The sequence below is a fragment of the Raphanus sativus genome, chromosome 4 (assembly GCF_000801105.2).
Source record: "Raphanus sativus cultivar WK10039 chromosome 4, ASM80110v3, whole genome shotgun sequence".
Lineage (NCBI taxonomy): Eukaryota > Viridiplantae > Streptophyta > Magnoliopsida > Brassicales > Brassicaceae > Raphanus > Raphanus sativus.
Window position 1 is genome coordinate 44,044,889 of NC_079514.1, and position 20,424 is coordinate 44,065,312.

At 40.4% G+C, this 20,424-nt stretch overlaps 2 protein-coding genes and 1 long non-coding RNA gene across 3 annotated transcripts; 1 reads left to right on the forward strand and 2 right to left on the reverse strand.

Moving 5' to 3' along the window:
- Positions 1-4,324: 4,324 nt before the first annotated feature.
- LOC108851933 (uncharacterized) lies at positions 4,325-7,292 on the reverse strand. The gene is made up of 2 exons (XR_008945181.1): positions 5,993-7,292; positions 4,325-5,368 (listed from the first exon to the last, which is right to left on the reverse strand). It is a non-coding gene; the product is annotated as an uncharacterized LOC108851933 (long non-coding RNA).
- A 2,432-nt stretch (positions 7,293-9,724) lies between these two features.
- On the forward strand, positions 9,725-11,354 carry LOC108851117 (uncharacterized protein At3g60930, chloroplastic-like). The gene is made up of 4 exons (XM_057008334.1): positions 9,725-10,184; positions 10,265-10,303; positions 10,397-10,863; positions 10,941-11,354. Exons 1-4 carry the CDS (start codon positions 9,725-9,727, stop codon positions 11,352-11,354), a joined length of 1,380 nt encoding a protein of 459 aa, XP_056864314.1.
- A 3,246-nt stretch (positions 11,355-14,600) lies between these two features.
- On the reverse strand, positions 14,601-15,515 carry LOC108851115 (uncharacterized). Its single transcript, XM_018624534.1, has one exon. The coding sequence runs from the start codon at positions 15,513-15,515 to the stop codon at positions 14,601-14,603; it is 915 nt and encodes a 304-aa protein (XP_018480036.1).
- Positions 15,516-20,424: the final 4,909 nt, after the last annotated feature.

A 20,424-nucleotide genomic window follows, 5' to 3' on the forward strand; every position in this document is an offset into this window, starting at 1 on the left:
AGGCAATCCAGCCCTAACGTATATTGAATCAATTTTTAAATTGCTATTATTTAATAGAAATATATTTTGATTAAAATTTATACACAAATATGATTACAACGAAAAATAAAAATATAACCAGAAAAAAATACAAATATGAAAATTAAATTAAAACAAAAAAATATACCCGCCCTTTTAAGGGCGGGTCAAAATCTAGTACGATATTAAGCATGTACACATGTACAATTTGCATGTAATGTACACACGATTTTTATCACTCACATCAGAACTATAGTTTCACAGATCTCAAAAGATAGATGAAATAACAAAGATACTGATTATAAACATATTTTCTGAAAAAACAACATTCATTTTACAAAAATAAAAAATAAAGAACCCAAGAGGGAAAAATAAAAAAGAAAATACATGGGACCCACTTTACTCTGTTTTCTAGGAAGATATATGATAGTTGTCGGCAAAATCAGCTATTAAATTAGTGAGCGAATATTTAGTTGTAAACTGACTAGATTATTTAGAAAAATGAGAAATATTTAGAAGAAATTACCTTAGTAGTATAAACTGCCATATTATGTAATTAAAAACTTAAAAGTGCCCTGGAGTGAAAATAACTCTACTTTTTTAGGCAAGCATCAACGACCTAATTTATATGTTCACTAGCTTAGCTAGACGAGCTCTTTCATGCGCCTAACAACCTAGCTTAACAAAATTATTATCAGGTAATGAACCTACTTTCATAGTTGTCTATTTTCCTAAGTTCAAGGTTCTAGGTAGCTACTCTAGAACACAAGCATTAGATCAATTCTTTAAAAAATCCTATTAAAAATCACCTTAGCAGTTCTATATTTCATAATATCATATAAAACCATATAAAATCCCTAAACCTAACATATGGGTCTACTCAGACATGATAGATGAAAGCATAATCAAAGAACGAATAGAGGAAATAAAAATCAATGTAAAAATCAAAGGAATTCCAAGAGGACTCTGAAAGAATTAATCTCTTCTCTCCTAAACTAAGAGAAAGACTAAAATAAAAGCATAAAATCATAGCCTAAACAATGCTTTAGATGAACCTCGAACCAGTGGAATTAGAGAGTCAACTCAAAGCTCTATATTGTGCCAAAATATGAGCTCAGTTGCACAGTGGAAAGCCTCCTTCCATATCTAAACTTATGATGCATTTGCGCAGTTATGCAGCTGATCAAAAAGCTCTAGAATCTCCAAAGTTCTCCAAAACGTTACTAAACATGAAAATACCCTAAAACTGACTACAAACCCACATAATAGACTCAATAAAAGACTTATATCATGGTCTAAAAGTGGTATATTATATGTTATATAAGTAGCCATGAAAGCTCTCCCAAGTAGTGAAGACGTCTCCCAGTCTAGCTCAATGTCCAATATGTGGAAATCTATGGGGAAAATGGCATCGCCAATCTCAACATGTATGACTCTGAGAATCCCTCAAGCATTTACTCTAGAGCAATCTACGAGTGTGAACATGTCACTACATGGTTCTATATCCAAACCCAACTGAAAAGCCTTTGATACATGCATTATGCTCACTGCAGAGCCTGTGTCACACAAAGCATTTGAATACTTGTAGCCAGCAACGGTACATGGAACCACGAACTTCCCTGAGTCACACTTCTTTTCCAACTTAATCACCTTTCTAATCTTTGCTTCTATAGAGTGAAACATTAGATGGATGTCAGCCTCAGTCACATTTCTCTTACTGAAGTATGTACAGAGTGCATGCTTATGGTAGGAATCATAAAATTCTTCTTCCATATTCCCTTTGTTAGGTTCATGCATCAGATGGGCAACAATCTCATCCCATTTCCTCTTGTCAAATGTGGACAATTCATCTATAGTTGGTGAACATCAATTGACGTGTGTAGAGTGTCGTTCAACGTTATCTCCCAAACAGAAGTATTCTTGATTAAGTGAGGGCATCGATCGACGTAGTGGGGGGGGGGAGGGTCATTCGACGTTGATAAACATCGACGTTAAACAGGAAGCTTTCTACATGTAGACCATCTTCTTCCAACCTTTCATGCCTCATTTCCTGTCAAAAAGCATCTTTAATGATAGCGTTGACCTGACGCTTTCGTCCAACTTCACATTTCCTTTTATCAAGGCTTCTTGTCTCCTTACAGCATCATTTGTCTGGTTAACTTGAGTCTCCTGATTCCTCATATGGGTGTTTAAAGCTTCAAATTTATTGTCCAGGTTAGTGTACACAGCATCCAGCTTCCCATTAAAGTCTACAGTCATATTCCGTTGTCCCTCAAAGACCTGAGCAATTACAGATTCAAGCTTGATGTCACGTGTATCTGAATCAGGAGTAGTAGGAAGAAACTCCATAGTTCTTATTGTTGTTGTTTTTGTTGAAAGGCTTTTGGTATTGAAAGTTCTGGCTATTTCTGTAGTTACTTCTTTTGCCAATTCCATTGAAGTTTATGTTGCTCAGATGATTCTCGAAGACATGACTCTGAAAATCATAGTCATTGACAAAGTTCACATCCTCTTCCTTTTAATCGTCAACAGTAACCTCAACAACTTCTACACCCTTAACAAAACGGATCTGCTTCTTCATGAGATTATGAACCAAATCCAGCTTTGCCTTAACCTCAGCCATCTTCCCCTTGTCCAAATTATATGCAGACTTCTTTCTATCGTATTCTGTGTTCTTGCTGATATTGCTAGATGCCAAGTTATCTATTAATCTCACAACCTCTTCTGGTAGACTATAGCGAGACCTTTGAATAAGGTATTGAGTATTCGAACCTTTTTAAACCATGGTGTGGTCAGTCTCTCTGATCAGGCTTGAATCTGGTCTAGGTTTCTATGAAACACCCAACTGGTCCCTAGAGACATGGAGATCTTGTTCGTCAAATCTTCAGATCTAGCATCGTCGTAGAAGTTACATAGGAAGGCGTTTTTGATAGCTGTCCAAAAATTAAGAGACCATGGGTGCAACTACTTGAGCCAGTAAGAAACGTCTCCAGAAAAAAAAGTACTTGAAGAGCTTGTAGACAAAGTAGTCCTCATGGAATTCATTGACCTTAATCGTAGAGACCAAATCCTTAAACCTCTCTAGATGGTACATAGGATGCTCTTGTGGAAGCTCATGGTAAGGCTCCTGCCTCCACAAGAGTAAAGTACATTGGCTTTAACTCGAACTCGTTCTTCTGGAAGGTAGGAGGACGAATATTGAACCTGTTGGCATAGTACTGATCAGCCAAGGTCTTAGGATGAGCAGCCTGAAGTTTCCAGGAGCTGCAGCCTCAGCATTGGCTGCAATATTCTCTCCATCGGTAGCATCATTAGCTGCTGCTTTTTTTGTCAATGACTACAGCCCCATCAATTCTCTGTCCTGCTACATTATGTAGGTTACCATCTTGATCTCCATCAGCGTCTTGAATCAAGAAAATTTGTGCGACCATCTATGTTTGATGAATGTGGGCGTCAATCGGTGCTACTTAACTGTAGATCGATGCTACCTGCTTCTGATGGCGGATAAAATGTTTGAGCTGTGCAGGATTCGGATGACCAAAGAGTTCCCTTTCCTTGCTTTGTATACTGAGGGGCATGCAACTGAGAGAAACAAGAAAAAAAATTCAGTACCAAAGAAATTAAGAACTATACTATACCTTGCCACCTAGTTTAATGGTGAATCAAACACTCCCCGACAACGGCGCCAAATTTGATTTGCTCAAATTACCCCAAGAGCACTCTCTCAAATAAGAAGTCAAATACAGTACTTGGGAATCGAATCCACAGGGAGCGTGGATCACACAATAAAATATCAGCTATATGTAAAGGTAGAACATAAATAGAAAGCAGTAAAGGAAACATAACGAGTTATCGGTTTGCAAACAACAAGGGAGAAACTCTTGATCCAGAAAAATCAAACATGCAATAAAAACTCATATTAGTTGTTTCAAGGGTTTATTAAGTTCAATCCTAGAACGGCGACAACTATCTAAATCTAGATCTTCAGAGGCCAACTCTTGTTGTGCGGCCAATTTCTCTAGACCGGCATTAAGATTCAATTTGATATGTTCACTAAGTTATATAAACCAATTCTCGTTGTATCTATCAACCAAGCTAAGCAGGATTCAGATGATGATATGACTCACACTCTTGTTTTATTCTAATTATCCTAAGATCAGGTTCTAGTGAGTATCAATAGAACAAGCAATAAGAACAATCTTGATGAAAAAGACATTGGGTTACCCTAGCAAATCTATCAATCAGAAGTTAATCAAAACCTTAGACAATCCTTAGATCTAACAAGTAAATTACATAGAGATGATAGAAGAACACAAATCATAATCTGAAATAATTGCATAAAGGTGAAAGGTAAGTAATATTGGAGTTCCAATCAATCTCTGAAAGAGTTCTAATCTAATTTTTCCAAAACCTCTCTAAGAATAAGATAAATATTAGCCTAAATAGTGTCTATAAAATAGATATAAATAGGTTTAACACATCCAGGAGTTTCTTCGCAATTTAAGAAACTTCTGGGCAAAAGTGCAATTCTTGAAAGTCTTTGTCCGACTTGCCATTTCGCATTAGCGTCGATCCAAGCCATGGCAGCGTCGGTCGATGCTCACATAGTATCTCGACTCTCCTTTCTGCACAGCTACGGGTTTTCTTCTCTTCAAGCTTCATTTGCTCCATAATCTCCAAAAGTGCTCCAAAACGCACCTAGACCTGTAACAACCTAAAACAGACTCGGAGTACATAATAAAGATTCTAGATATGGCCTAATATCTGGTCTAAAATAGGTAACTTCTAGGACCTATGAGGAGTCTATGTTGCTCGACGACATACTCCATCGACCCTCGCATTTTTCTGATCACGAAGAAGAGGACGATGCTCTGAAAGAACAATATAACACGCACAAAACCAATCCTAGTCTAGAAAAAACAAATACTGAAACCAAAGGTGCCCAAAACCCAAGGATAATACCCATTCGCAGTCAGCAACCTGAACCAAAGAAAACAGTCCACCTTTGGTGCCAGCAAATTCTGCACTTTCCACAACCATAAAGGACATTCCATGGAAGAATGCCAAGCTGTACTAAGAAATAAAAATAACAAAGAGGAAGGGAATGGAGACGTCTTAAAAAATTAGAAACCAAAGTCACACTTAAAACATTATGAAGGTGAAACTCGCTTCCCACAAAAGGACATGAGAAGTCGAAGAAGACTCACCAAATTCGCCTCTACTGGCACCCAAAAAGAAAGTCAATATTACTCTATGAGAAAGCACATCCACACCGACAAACATTTATGAAACAGACGAGTTTCCCAATGAGGTTGCAACTTGCATCGACATAACCATAGCAAACTGACACCTAGAAAACCCGAACAACAACGGTGAGTTCAAACCTGATTCAACATCTTACTCCAACAAAAAAAGCAGTAGAACAATATTTAAAAAATGTTTCCAAAAAATATCGGTGGATGCTCAGAGGCGGGGAACTCCTCAAGAATCCCATCGCTCCAAAAAGAGTATCCACCTAAATAACAGCTAAAAGTCACACGACTTCGACCCATTTGGGGGCAAAGGGTACTGCCCGATGAAAAAGTGGTACCACCCAGAAAGAAAGGGACATTATCAGTCAAAAAAGAAAATTGAATCTGCATATTTCTTCCCGGAAAGAAAATAAAGAGATTTTCGTCCAAACAATTTTTTTCGGAAAAACGTTCTTTCAGAAGATTTTTCAGAAAAATAGCATGGTTTTATAAAAGAATTTTCCGTAAAGAACTTCAAAAATTTCTATGAAAAAAAATTGTAAAACAAGCAAAACAAGTTTTGCGAAACAATATTCAGTAAAATAAACCTCGGAAAGTTTCTACAAAAAAACTTTCATAAAACTATCATAACAATTCTGAAAGTAAACAAAATCATCAACAGAGAATAGAAGAGACGCGACGCGACAAGGCAAGAGGATGGACTCTTCGCCAAGCCTCATTACCTGTGACTCACTCTTCTTTCCTCATCACCTGTGACTCACTCTTCTCTCCTCATCGCCGGACCATACAGCCACTAGCCTCACTCTCTTTCTTCATCTCCAAAGCACATCTCTCGTGAACCTTTCCTCTCTCCTCATCGCCAAATATCATTTCCAGTCTGAGCTCATCTTCCATGCTCATCGCCCGTGAGGCTCTCTCTCTCTCTCTCCCTCATCAGCCATGCTCATCACCCATGAGGCTTTTTTCTCTCCCTCATTAGCCACACCCATCTCCCATGAGGCTTTCTCTCTCCGTCATCACCCATGAGGCTTTGTCTCTCCCTCATGAGTCATTATAATCGCCTATGAGGCTCTCTCTCTTCCGCATCAGCTATGTTCATCGCACATGGGGCTTTGTCTCTCCCTCATGAGCCATTATAATCGCCTATGAGTCTCTCTCTCTCTCTCTCTCTCTCTCTCTCTCTCTCTCTCTCTCTCTCTCTCTCTCTCTCTCTCTCTCTCTCTCTCCCCCCCCTCATCGCCTCAGGTTATCGCCCTCAGCTCCTCTCCATGTCCTCATCGCCAAAACTCATCACTCATAAACCTCTCTCGTTCTCATCACCTCACAACATCGGCCATGAGATCTATTCATCACGTTCTCAGGTGAATTATGTCTGATACATTCTTCGTTTCATCGCAAACAAAGTTGTTGTTGAGATTTACGTAGAAACACATCTTCTCGTAAAATTTAGCCACAAGTCGGTAATGGTTAATTTGAACATCAGATTTTTTTCAACAAAGAAAATTGTTTTTATCATTTCATAGACCAACAGTACAAAAAACTACAATCACAATCGAGTTGATGATCTTTTAGAGAAATTTCATAGAATATGCATAAGTTGTAAACACAATCTGAAACGGACTAAAATACGATAAAACCCACTTACAACTTAGGACATGAAGCAGCCATTGATAATATGGCGGTTCATCCTTACTTGTAGAGGATAATGAGAGAGTACAAGAAAAATAGAATATTTCCGAGAAGGATAAACTTGAATCCCAAAAACTAAGGCAAATGGAAAGAAAAGGAAGATACGAATCTGCGGGAAAAGGAGATTCGGCAGACCTTTGTGGAATAAATAAAGGAAAAATTACCAAAATAGAACCAAAATTCAGCATGGTTGTCCTTATAATATAAAATCATCATTTAGTTGTCCCCTTAGTATAATCTTTTTCATAATCCCAAAATAACTCTTGATTAATCTAATTAAACACATTAAACTAATATAATTTTTTAAAAATTAACTAAAACGTTTTAAAAAGGGAAAAGGAAAATAAAAAGGTTTAAAAAGTTTTTAATAAAAATAAAATTAGTAAACTTTATAAAATAAAAATAATTTACAAAAATTGTTTTAATAAAAAACATTAAATAAAATTTATAAAAAACTTTTACAAATTTTTATTTTTAAAAAAGTTTAAAACGTTTAAAACTTTAATAAATAAAATTTGTAAACTTTATAAAAAAAAAACTTTACAAAAAGTTTTTGATAAAAATTTTAAGCAAACTTTATACAAAATATTTTACAAAGTTTTATTTTTATAAAAAGTTTAAAACGTTTGTAAACTTTTTAATTTTATCAAACATTTAATAAAAATAAAACTTTTTAGAAATTTTCTAATAAAATTTTAATAAAGTAAACTTTGTAAACTTTATAAAATAAAAATAAAACTTTACAAAAAGTTTTTAGTAAAAAGCTTTAAATAAACTTTATAAAAAAATGTTTACAAAGTCTTTTTTACAAAAAGCTTAAAATGTTTGTAAAGTTTTTAGTTTTATTAAACTTAAAAAAATAGAACAAGAGCTTATGAAAATCACAAGACAAACTATGGAGATATCATAGATTGGTGAAGAAAAAATGCAAAATCATTTTTTCACAAGTAAAATCGACCATAACACGTTTTAGGAAGTTAAGATATTTTTAGGAGATTTTTAGAATATTTCCTTAACTGAAATTTCATTAATTTTCGCAACAATCAGATATTCTTATCCGTAGAATGCGTCTTCTAAAAGTTTAGAAGAATGATAAAAATCTTGAATACACTTTCTACTTTGAGTAGACGTAAGAGTACATTATAGAAAATACATTCCCTGAAATTTAGAATACTTTATAAAAGTAGAAGATGCATTCGGAAGGAAAGTGAATATCTTTACGATTAGTAGAATGCGCACTCTTCTTATTTAGAAATTTAGTAAATAGTATAATGAGCGTTCTATAAGAAGTGGATGAATGTGTTTATTTTAGAAATCGTTTTCTACTATATCACTTTCGTAGAAAACACATTCTACTTTTAGTAGAACATATTTAAAAAAAAATATTTATCAAGTTTTTGAACAAAAAAAATACCAGCTTGTGTATATATGGGTGTTTTATTAATTGTTTATATTTTTAATAAAATTATTTATTTCATTAGTTTTCAAAAATACTAAAGATAAAAAAAAAATAGACAAAAATGGTTTTATACCAAGAGAACAACAATCTGGTTTTTTTATTCTCTTTTGGAAATTTTCCCATAAATAAACAGGGGCGAGGCAGAGAAAGAAAAAAAAGAAGTTTTTCGCTATAGAAATTTTATGCACTTAGAAACCTTAGTCTTTATGCTTGTCATGCTTTGTTTTCTATTGCTGGCACCCCATTACTACCTGAACGTCGCAAAATTTGATCTCTTGTTCAACTCCTTGCAATTTAAACTATGATTGATTTGTTCCTCGAAACGGGTCGTCCGCTACCTCTCATATAAGCTCAATCAAAAAGCAATAAAAATCTTTTCACATATCTTTTCGTCTTTTCATTATTTTGTATTTGTGTGGTTACTCAAAGAATCTGATCCCTTCAAAAAAGTTATGCTTTCTTTCATTACAAATTTGACAGTGTCGTATTTGGTGTGGTAACTGTAGAACCTAAAATCTACACTCAGTATTTTGTAGTGTTTGTAAGTAAACTAGGGAAGTGACAAAAGGTGTAGGCAACGATATCCTTAGAACAACACGATGTAATCGGAATTCGGTAGACAAAAATGGACTTTTATTGATTAAGATGTCGAGTACAAAAAATAACAAAGAGATCGATTATAACAAGGAGATCGATCAATAGTAAGATCTAAAACGAAGTGAGAAAGGTGAAAATGTGTGGTTTGCTCTCTCTCTAGGGTTTTCGTCGTGTGCTTAGCATTGATCTCCTCTCTCTTTTATAAGCTCGACTCCGCTATTCTTGTAACTGCTTCCGCGACCTTCTCGACTTCAGCGACTTCCTTTTCTACTTCGTTGACGTCGCTATGGGTCTTGTTCTTTTACGGTCCATTTTAAATATGGCCCATTTTAAATATAGCCCATTTAGCCTATGTCCAAAATTGGGTCCAACATTTGTCCCCCAGTCTCTTTTCTATTGACCGAAATGGAAAGAGACGGTTCGGTTTGCTTGGTTTGGGGATCGGTTAGATTTTCTCTGGTTATTAATGTTTTGATTTGTCTGTTACTTCGCACCGCACAACGGTCGTGCGCGTGAATTTCTAGGGCGAAGGGGGAGCGATTATGGCGGTTATAGCGTAGCCTTGGCAATTATTGCGTTTCTCGGGAGCTGCGATATAGCCGTTTGAGCTTTTTCTTTAAATAGCGATGAAGTTCCAATTTTTCTTTTCCACTTCCGATCATCTTTCTTTCTCTTGATCTTGCGATTTCTTCTCTGTTATCTTTACGAGATGTCTTCCTTTTCATTCCCCCGTCCGACGATTAAGCAAGAGCATCTTGAAGAGTTATACTCCTCGTTCGGTGTCGATTGCGGAGCATACCTCAGTTTCTTCGAGTCTTGCGGGCTTTCTTTCCCATTTCCGAGGCAAGTGCTAGAGATTCTTGCCGAGCTTGAGATCTCTCTCACGCAGCTATGCCCGAATCTTCTCAGCCATCTCCTAGCGATCCTCGTCAGAGCCAGGGAGGAGAAACTCTTGTTTGAGCTCGAGGAGTTGCATAGTCTATATCTCATAAAGCGTAACCAGAGAAATCCTGGGACTTTCTTGGCGTCTCCTCGTCCTGGCCTCCTCGTGATTGGGACTCCTGGGCGAAATCCTGGGCGAGAGCAATTCTTTGTCTTCAAAGTTGACTCGTCCACAGTAGGAGACTTTGATTTTTCCCTGCTCCCTCGTCGCTGGGCCAAGAATATCAGTGATGTTTTGGATTTTTTTTATTTGCGTGTTATTCAAGGAATCCACGCGATTGCTCATTTATACTCTTTTTTTTAATAGCTCATCCGAAGGTTTCTCCGATGTCGGATCAACTCCGAGGTATGGTGGCCGTTTTGAAACGTGGAGATACCGATTGGTCGTCGTTTACTAGGGAACAAATTTGTACTTTGAATTAACTTCCGTTTGGTTTAGGAATTTCTCCTGCGATCTCGGGGTCGATCGGGTTGCTCGAGGAAGCTCACTCTTCTGATCATGAAGAGCCTACTTCTGCGGAGGAGGTCATTGCTCCTCCTAACACGAGCCGTTCTGAGAGGTGCTCGTTACGGAGATCGTTCAGGATCTTGGCGTCTGCTTCGAAGAAACCGCCGGTGGATCCTACCCCGTTGTCTTTGAGTTCTGATTCGAAGGAGGATATACCGGCTCGCGAGCTCGGGTCTGTCAAAGCTTCGCGAAGTGTTTCTCCGAAACCGTCGCGACCTTCTTCCAAGACGTCGAAAAGACGGAGAGTAGGGAGGAGCGACCATTCCCCTATACGCGAGAGCAGTGCTGGTCCTAAACACTTGGGTGAAGGGACTAGCTCTCAAAACTTCGGGGCGACGTTCTTTTCTTCCTTGGAGGAGGAAAACGCTTATAATAAGGTCGCCAAGGCGAATGCCAAGGTTTGATCTTAGAGAATCATTATTTCATTATAATTTTCTGCTTTATTCCATCGTTTTCTGACTATATTTACTTCCAGGTCATGGAAGCTTGTAACGACCTTGTCCTGAAGATGGCGGAGCGCACGGGGGCAGATGTGGAAATTGATCGGATCTCTCTTGACTTCAAGAGGATCTCTGCTGAACTTGAGGCTGCTAAGCGGGAGAACAAGGAGGAGGTTGAGAAGATCAACTCCATGATGACGGAGTGGGTGAAGGTTTGCGATGAGAAGTCAGTTCTAGAAATTGAAGTCGCTGCTCAACAAGCTAAGATTGCTAGGCTCGAAGCTGAGAAGGATCGACACGTTCATCGCGCTTCCAACTCCGCGCGTCGTGAGATGTCGCAGCAGTACGCGGTCATTTTGAAGTCTTTGGAAGACAAGTGGTCCGACAAGAAAAAGAGATGGCGGCTAGGATTCAGCTTCAGGAGGTGGTCGCGAACATCGACCTTCTGACTGAAATTAAGGAGGGGAGCTGCGACGTTGATGGAGAATTGGCTTGTTTGCAGGATTTAGAGAGGGACTGCGAAGTGCTCGTCGAGTCCTGCCCTTCTTCGAGCTGGACTATCTCTGAACTCGAACTCCCAAAAGGGTTGGAGGAGTTGGATCTTGGGGAGCCGTCAAACGTTGGGGGCGATGCAGATTCCTCATTTCTTTTCTTTTTAATTTCGCTTTTTTGCTGGATAATTACGTTATCTCGAAGACCCTATTTTTACCTGGATTTTGTGGGTTTAAATTTGAATCGTTAGGATATTATATTTTTCTTTCGATAAGAATCTTTTGGTGTTTCGGATTTACTAAAATCTTTTGGTTTGGATATTCGTAGTACTTCGTTCTTTATAAGACCTCGAAGCTTTGACTTAGGTTTCATCCGAACAACCTTCGAACTCCCTATTTTCCTTTCAAGTAGAGCGATTATGTCAACAAGAAGATCGAACCCCCGTGAGGCCGATAAGTCGAGGAATCGAATCGGAAACATCGGTGCAGAGAGGATTCGATCCGGTGATGTTAGCGAGGCACTTACTGAGGTTCTTCGTGAGGAAACCCGAGTTCCCCAAGTTCCTTCTAGACAGGAAGGCAAGGAATCTGGTGGCAAGGACTCAGTTATTCGTGTGAAGTCGAGTAGTCCTACTGGCTCGGAGGGTCGCGAACGTCACTCCAAGAAAGCGAAGACAAATGGTTCTGACCATCGCCCAAGTTCTCTTGGTGATGTAGTCGCGAAGCCGTTTCATTGGCAATTTACTCACTCCAAGGATTGTCCGATTACGGAGGATCCGGATAGTGTGGCTCATCTAGTGAGGGACTTTAAGCCTGCTGGTTTCCCGCTTCCTTCTCTTCGGAACATGACCGAGCGTGAAGCTTATGTCAAGATAGCGGTGGCTCACGCCAAGGTTGGTTCGCTTAACTTTTCGAACGACTTGTTCGAACTTACTCTGGAGGCTAACAACGAGTTCGCCGCGACCTTGGAACGGCGCCTGCAAGATGTTTCGCGATCTGACGAGCTCCTCAAAGTTAAGAGAGTCGTGAGGGAGCTTAAGTCAAACCTGAAACTATTGCAGGAGCGTGATCGTGCCAATTCCGATAGTTTGTCTGTTGCGGAAGAATCGGAGAACCGAATTGCTTTGCTTGAAGCCCGTCTTAGGATTGCGAAAAACGAGAGGAAGTCGACTCTCGAACGAGTTTCTTTGCTCGAATCGCAGCTAGAGTCGGACGCCTCGAAGCATGCCGATGTTCTCTGAAGTTCGATTCGCGAGGCCAAGAAAGGCTTGGCTGATGATTATCAGAACACTCTGAAGTCTTTGAAGGAGAAATGGGAAGGCGAGCGGTCTAAGGTCGTTGACGAGCTCCAGCTTGGGGAGGTTGTCGTGAGGATAGACCTTCTGAAGGAGATAATGGGCAAGAATCTATTGGCTTCGGGTGACGCGGAGCGATCGGGAGAGAAGGGGGTCGAGCTCGGAGAGTTTGATGTGTCTGTGATGACCGAAGAGCTGGATCTTCCTCATGGCTCGGGAGATGACTTCGCCAAAGGGGCCTTTGATGGTGATGAGACGAAGCACATGGACGGGTGCTTTGGAGATGGAGAGTTCGACGTCGGAGAGTAGTTTGTAGGAAGCTGCTCTTTATCGATTGTTTTCCATGTTTTTTATTTATTTATTTGTTTCTGTTATTGAATTTAATAAACTGAATGAGTTTGAATGCTTCGTATTTTCTTTCGAAGGATAGAGTTCTGGTTTTTCTTTTGAACTTTTGATTGAAGAGAGTTGATACTCCGTCGATGCCTTGTCGGCGCAGAGTAAGGTTTTTACTAAAACCAATATGCCGCATTTTCCAGCGGGACTGAAATGTGCTCTGAGACTTGATCAGGGCCTCGAGCTTACACCTAGTCGATTAGTGAGCAGGAGAATTGTATGGTGGTAAAACTTGTGTTTTGAATAATGTAGATCTCGGAAAGATTGCTTTTTGATAAATTCTGACTGTTAATTTATTACAATCAAATTCTTGTTAAAAGAAAGTCTGCGTAATGGGGTCCTTAACTTGGATAGGTCGCTTGTGTTGCCGCGGGGTGCTCCCTTCTGGTTTTTAATGTTGGGAGGTGACTGAACCCTGTCGCGAGCTGCCTACGTACCCTTAGGAAGGGATCAAGTCTTAATGTAGCTCAATTGTTTCCCTTTAGTTAAGGGTCGCTTTGGCTTTTGATCGTGTACGAGTGTTCGTACGGTTCTTGTCGGGGTATCCGTTTCAGCTCAAGAGTGTGATTTGATGTCTTTGAAGCTCGCGAGGTAGCATGTCCGAGAGCTTCACTGACTTCCGCGAATAGTTTCAATGCCTTTCGGAGTTGGGAATTTCAGGCATTGCTGGTAAGTCGATGGTACTGGTTTCGTACTGTATAGCCAGGGTCTTCCTAAGATAGCATTGAACGGTGCCGGTCGGTCTATTACGATGAACTCCACGATCTTCCTAACGTTTTCGGCAGTGACTGCGAGCTCGATAGATCCTAGGGAGTAAGTTGTTTCTCCTGCGAATCCGATGAGCGGGGTTGGTTCTTGTTTAAAGAGAGTTTTGGTGAATCCCATTCGTTTGAAGGCATCGTAGAATAGGACATCGGCTCGCATCCTCCGACATCGAGTCGTAAAACGAGGGCGTCGTCGTGTGGTTGATCAAGGCCTGCGGTTTCGTTCTCGTCGAATGTAATTTCGTGGTCAGGACCGGAAAGAGGTTCTTGGATTCTCAGAAGTCTTTCGGCTTTCCGCTGGTGAGCCTTAATTGAGTTGACGGAGTTGCAAAATTTTGATCCTCCGTAGATAAAATCAATACGTCGTATGATCTGAATGTTTATAGTGGGAGGGAGCCATTTCTTTCTCCATGCGGACTGGTATTGCCTTTGCCCCCCAGATAGCTTGTAGCTGGGCTGCTGCATGCTGTTTTTATTTCGGTTTCTGAGTTCGTATGGCCTCATTTCCTTTAAGTGCTCTCTGAGTTTTGTAACTCTATCAGCTAGTTTTGGCTTGATCGGTTGTCTTTTCGGTACAAGCTCGAATTCTTCATGGAGTCTGGGGATTTGTATGGTGATTGTTATGTTTCCTTGCATCGAGGTCGCTGTCGTACCTTGGACGTCGTATCGATCTCGCCTGTTTGTGCTTAGCGAGATCATGTCGACCCGCTTTTTGGGAGCGGGCAGTGGCGAGTTTGGTGATTCAGCCTCTACCTCGCGAGCCCTTTTGTGGGAAGACGTTTTTGGTTTTTTATCGCTTTTTGGAGTTGAAGGGAGTTCATCTTATTGAGAGTTTTCTTCTTCCTCCCTTCTCTCCTTTTCGCGTAACGCAGCGGACATTCCTCAGTGGAATGTCCTTTTCGTTTGTGGAAGTTGCAATGCTTGTTCAGATCGAAAGTCGATAATTTGTTTTTCGGGGAATTATCTATTGCGTAAGAATGTTGACTTTTGGTCGGTGCTTCCTTAGTTGTCGAAGTCTTTTTGCTGGCGGCATTTTTGCTTGCCAAAAATTGTTCTTTCAAGTTAGGTACGTCCTCTTCGTACGCTGCAAAGAACGATGCTCGATGCAGCGCGTCATCTAGCGACACTGGAGCCCTGACCGACATTTCTTCTTTGAATTTAGAGGAGAACCACACACCATTCTTTAAGGCGGCGAGAGCCACTCCGTCGTTTAGGTTTGCAATTTTCGCTTTGATTTCTCTGAATTTATTTATGTACGCTTTTAGAGGCTCGAAGGGTGCTTGTTTGAGGTTCCATAGATCGGCTTCGGTTGTTCTTGTTTCTATGAACACTGAGTACTGCTTTAGGAACACCGACACTAGTTGTATGAAGTTATCGATCGAATTTTCTTCTAGGCCGGCGAACCATTCTAGGGCGGAGCCCGTGAGGTTCTCTGCGAAGAAACGACAGTACCTTGCCTCTTTTTTATCGTCATTGAGATGTGCTCTGGATATCGCGAGTCCAAAGGCTCGGATGTGAGCTTTAGGGTCTGAATTTCCAGAGTACTCGGGGAATTTAATTTTCCCGATGGTGCTTAGCTTCATCCCCGAGATTCTTTCTGTGAAGGGGGTCCTTCGGGTTTCCTCAATAGCGAGGTCGATATATGGGGCTGCGCTTGTTGCCATGTGCATGATGGCGTGTAGTCATTTGAGCTCGGCATCGTTTTTATCGATGTACTCCTGGAAGTTCCCATTTCCTCCATCGGTCCTCAGGTCATCATCTCTTCGCAGAGTTCCAATGGCGGTAGGAGAAAAGGGCGGCACTTCGTTTCGTCTGTCCTGGTCGAGACCTGTGCCAGGTAGCTCGAAATCTTCCGTCGTTGAGTGATGGACTCTGGAAGCTCGTAGGTTAGAAGGCGGGGTCTCGAATCGAACTCCGTTGGTTCTTCCGATGACACCATTGGTTCGAAGTGGTGTGATCGGGGAGCCTTGGGTTCGTGTTGGGTTTTCTCCGGTTCCATTTTAACTTAGGTTCTGGGGGATCGGGCTAGTATACAGGTTGTTAAGCGAATTATCTCCGGGACAATGTCCCGATCGAGCACTCGAGAAACCGAGGGTCTCGAAAGCTCCGCCATTTGGTGCTCGAAGCAGTGGATTCGTCTGGGATCTGTCCTGAATGCTAGCTCGATGTTCAGCGAATTCCCTTTCGGTTTGTTGTAGCCTAGTGGTAATTGCTCGATGAGAGATTTCCTGCTCCTGAGCTTTGTCTAGGAGAGCTCGCACCATGCCTCGAAGCTCCGCGACTTCCTCCCTTGCTTGTTATGGGGGAAATCGGTCTTATTGGTTGAGTTCGGGTTAGCGAACTGTCTATCGGAAATCTATCTCCAGTTCGACTGCAGACTCGGGGTCCTGATCGATCGGGAGGAGGGACTCCGGCTGAAGGAGCTTGCGGGATCTGGGTCGGATCGTTGATCCCGCTCACGTTAGCTGATCCGATCGGTAGGTTGATCCCTTGATCGGCTCCGACTGGATCGGCTAGGCTTGGGCCTTCGGTGGACCGTTCGGTTTCGGTTCGGTTGAATCGGTTGTTCGGATTATCGGTTCATAGAGGACAAGTACCAATCGATATTTTCTATAATGAAGAATGGTTTCGGTTCGGAATCAATCGGTTTCGGATCGGTGCGGTTGAAGGAAACGAAATCCACTACCAACCCAAAACACTATGGTTCCGGTGTGGTTTCGGTTTTTAACAACCATAGTCAATCAAAAATAACCAAACAAACCGAAATATACCAAACTTAACCAAACATCCGAAAATTCCATTGAAACAAACTGAGTTCAAACACACCAAAAGACAACTGAAACACAAGTTTTAAACATAACAAGAGATAAAATTTGTGTCTAAACTTAAAACCAACATTCAAAACAAGAACAAGTCTTCAAATTGCAAAAAAAAAAAAGATAACTTGAAACCGAGATTAAAAAGATAGCCATGATCTTCTTAAGACACCACAAAGCCTTAGTCTTTTACTCTTCTTCTGCAACTGGAACTCTTTTTTCTTCAGACTCTGTTTCATACAAAGTCAAAATCAATTAATAAAACTAAACCTGATGTTATAAGTAAAGAAGATGAGGTGTGTAAGAATTTACCTCTTTCAAGCCTGTCCATATCTTCAAGGTCATCTAGTATCTGAGGATTTGTAAGCATTCTTGACTCCAATTTTATGTCTTGCTTCATCCACTGCTCTGTGCACATCAAAACCTCCACCATATAATGCGTCAAACAGTTCCTGTGAGGTTCTAGAAGCCGACCAGATGTACTAAAGGCACTCTCTGAAGCAACTGATGAGACTTGTATAGCTAGAACATCCCGAGCAATCTCAGACAAGATAGGAAACTTAACTGAGTTCTTTCTCCACCATGAGAGTACATCATACTCCATTCCAACCATCAAGTCAGGCTGTTCCACGGACTCCTTAAGGTATGTTTCCAGCTCATCCTTCTTTTCTCTAACCCCTATTTCGTTTAGCTTCTGCTTGTATCTAACATCCATCCTCTTGTAACCCACAAAGTCATCCACGACCTCCATCCTTTCACTGCTTTGGTCTCTCAGCTGAGTAGATTGGTCAGACTGAGATGATTGGTCACTTGGATCAACCCCGGGTCCATGTCGTGAGCTGTACTCTTTGAACAAGCTCCTCAAGAGACACATCAAGGACTCATACATCTCCTTGTAGTCAACTGTATCCAGCCCATACAACTCTTCGAACAGAGCTTTGCAAGCTCCAACTTATTGCTGGGGTCGAAGACAGTGGCGACAATTAACATCATGTTAATATTCTTCATGCCATTCCAATACTTCTCAAACTTCTTCAGCATCTATGTGGCTTTAGACCTCATTTCAGAATCAGAGCTTGTGGAGAGACCTATCAGATTAGTCGCAATGGTTACAATCTCACCGTAGCACCTATGGGAGTTGAGTGAAGTTGAGGCCGAGACCACCAGTGTCGAGTTGTAGAAGATGACCAGGAAGTGACACAGCTTCTCAATAGCATTCCAGTCCCTTAGCTGAGGAGGTCCTACCCTCTTTTCTCCATTTTCCATCTCGCTAAAATGATCATTGTACAGCTTGTCTTCTACTTCCATCTTATTGAAAGCCACCTTGAACTTTAGAGCCGTTGACAACATTAGGTAGGTAGAATTCCACCTTGTCTTGAAATCCAACGGTAGGCTCCCCCTTGTGATCTTACCAGAGTCAACTTTCAACTCAAAAGAGCTCAACCTGTTAGGATGCGATCTAACATAGGAGACAGCATTGCGGATAGCAACGACATTACGATCTATTTCAGCCATTCCATCATTAACTATCAGGTTAATTATATGGGCACTACATCTCAGGTGTAAAAACTCGCCATCTAACACAAAAGCCTGATCTGAACCATGGACAAAACTACTCTGAAACTTCCTCAAAGCTGAACTATTGGCAGTAGCATTATCGACAGTTATGCAGAACACATTTATGATTCCCCATTCAGACAAGCACTCTAGTAAGACATTGGCAATAGTCTGACCTTTGTGATCCATGATGTGTTTGAACCCAATGATCAGCTTCTTCAACTGCCATAAATGGTCAATGTAGTGCACTGTGATGACCATATAGCTCGCACCTGTATACATTGTTCAATAAAAAAACCCATGATCAGCTTTCTAATATTACTAATATGTATAAAAGAATTGAGAGATGTCAAAAGTATAAAGCTTACCGGTTGTTTGACAGACCCAAATATTTGTTGTCAAAGACACTCTTTGATTGCTTCTCAAGAACCATTTCTTGAGTGCATCCTTCTTTTCCACATACATCTTTTTAATGTCTTTTCTCGCAGTTTTTCTTGAATGAGGAGTGTACCCAAAATTTACCTACAATCATAAAAAGAGAAGACATCAGTTACAACTAAACATTATACTTGAAGATTATCATAAGTTAGAAGAACATTAGACATTACTAACCTTGTTACAGAATTGTTTCCATGCTACGCTTTCAACGAATGATAATGGCAATTGTCCTAAGACAACCATCTGATTTGTGGCTTCTCTCAACTGACCTTCAGTCAACTTAGCCTTCTTAAGTCTCCCTTCATCATTAATGTTTGCTTGCTGATCTTTTTGTCCCGCCGACCAAGCAAGATGGCTCTTACATTTCTCAAGATGGCTCCTTAGGTTGGACGTTCCTGAGGTTGTGAGACACGAAAATGTGTTCTTGCAGTAGTTGCAAACACACTTGTTTCGGTCTTGTGTATTCCTTGTGTAGTGCTGCCAAACGTCGGATCTTGGAGGGAGAATACGCTTCACTTTGCTTGTGGCTCCACTAGCTCTCTCTGACTCTTTCCTTGTCTCGACACTACTGGGATCTTGGCCAAGTGATGATGCTGAGTCCATCTGAAAACAAAAAAAAATAACATCAAACGTTAGACTTGCAAAAAAAAAAATTAACATCAAAACCTCTGATCATAACCGATTCCATTTAAATCATAACGACATAACCTATTCGATTCAACTTTAAAAAAAATAAGAACACAAAGAAGAACTGAAGAAACAGAAAGAAAGATAACGGTTATCTTTTAACCTCTGATTGGATTCTCGATTGCTGGTGTGAAGAAGAAGAAGATGGAGATGGTAAGACATTTATAGAGGCCAGTTTGAGATTCTTAATGATGATCAATAACCGAAGAGGTTTTTTTTGGGAACCAGGATTTGTAAATATCGCCTCACCGCTAGCCTCACGCATGAAAGAGAAGAGACCGATGAGTTTCTGTGTATCGGTATAAATGAATGTATGTATATGTAAGAGAAATATATAAATGCTCGGTATGTTTCGGTTACCTTATCTTGATCTCGGTTTGAAACCGGACCGGACCATAGCCGAAATTTCTGGGCTTTAAAGTCCAATCGGTATTTTCTTTGGGTCCACTACCGATCCAAAACCGATACTTCGGTGCGGTTTACACTATGGACTTCGGCTTCAGTATATTAAGCCCAGGCCTAGGATCGGCGTTGTCGGTTCTTTGTTGAGGGATTCCAGATTGATTTGGATCCATAATTGCGCTTAGAAATCCTAGATCGGGTTCTTAGCAAGGATGTTTTTCGTTTATCTTCCCCATAGTCGGCGCCAAAATGTAGAACCTAAAATCTACACTCAGTATTTTGTAGTGTTTGTAAGTAAACTAGGGAAGTGACAAAAGGTGTAGGTAACGATATCCTTAGAACACAACGATGTAATCGGAATTCGGTAGACAATGGACTTTTATTGATTAAGAGGCCTAGTACAAGAAATAACAAAGAGATAGATTATAAAAAGGAGATCGATCAATAGTAAGATCTAAAACGAAGTGAAAAAGGTGAAAATGTGTGGTGTGCTCTCCCTCTAGGGTTTTTGCCGTGTGCTTAGCATTGATCTCCTCTCCCTTTTATAAGCTCGACTCCGCTATTCTTGTAACTGCTTATGCGACCTTCTCGACTTCGGCGATCTCCTTTTCTACTTCGTTGACGTCGCTATGGGTCTTGTTCTTTTACGGTCCATTTTAAATATAGCCCATTT

What these genes read in the sequence shown, in the direction of transcription:
- LOC108851117 (XM_057008334.1), top strand. Translation starts at nt 9,725, where the DNA reads ATGTCTTCCTTTTCATTCCCCCGTCCGACGATTAAGCAAGAGCATCTT. An exon ending in GATGTCGGATCAACTCCGAG is followed by an intron (nt 10,304 to 10,396) that starts GTATGGTGGCCG and finishes CGTTTGGTTTAG; the next exon opens with GAATTTCTCCTGCGATCTCG. An exon ending in TCGCCAAGGCGAATGCCAAG is followed by an intron (nt 10,864 to 10,940) that starts GTTTGATCTTAG and finishes ATTTACTTCCAG; the next exon opens with GTCATGGAAGCTTGTAACGA.
- LOC108851115 (XM_018624534.1), bottom strand. Translation starts at nt 15,515, where the DNA reads ATGGCAACAAGCGCAGCCCCATATATCGACCTCGCTATTGAGGAAACC.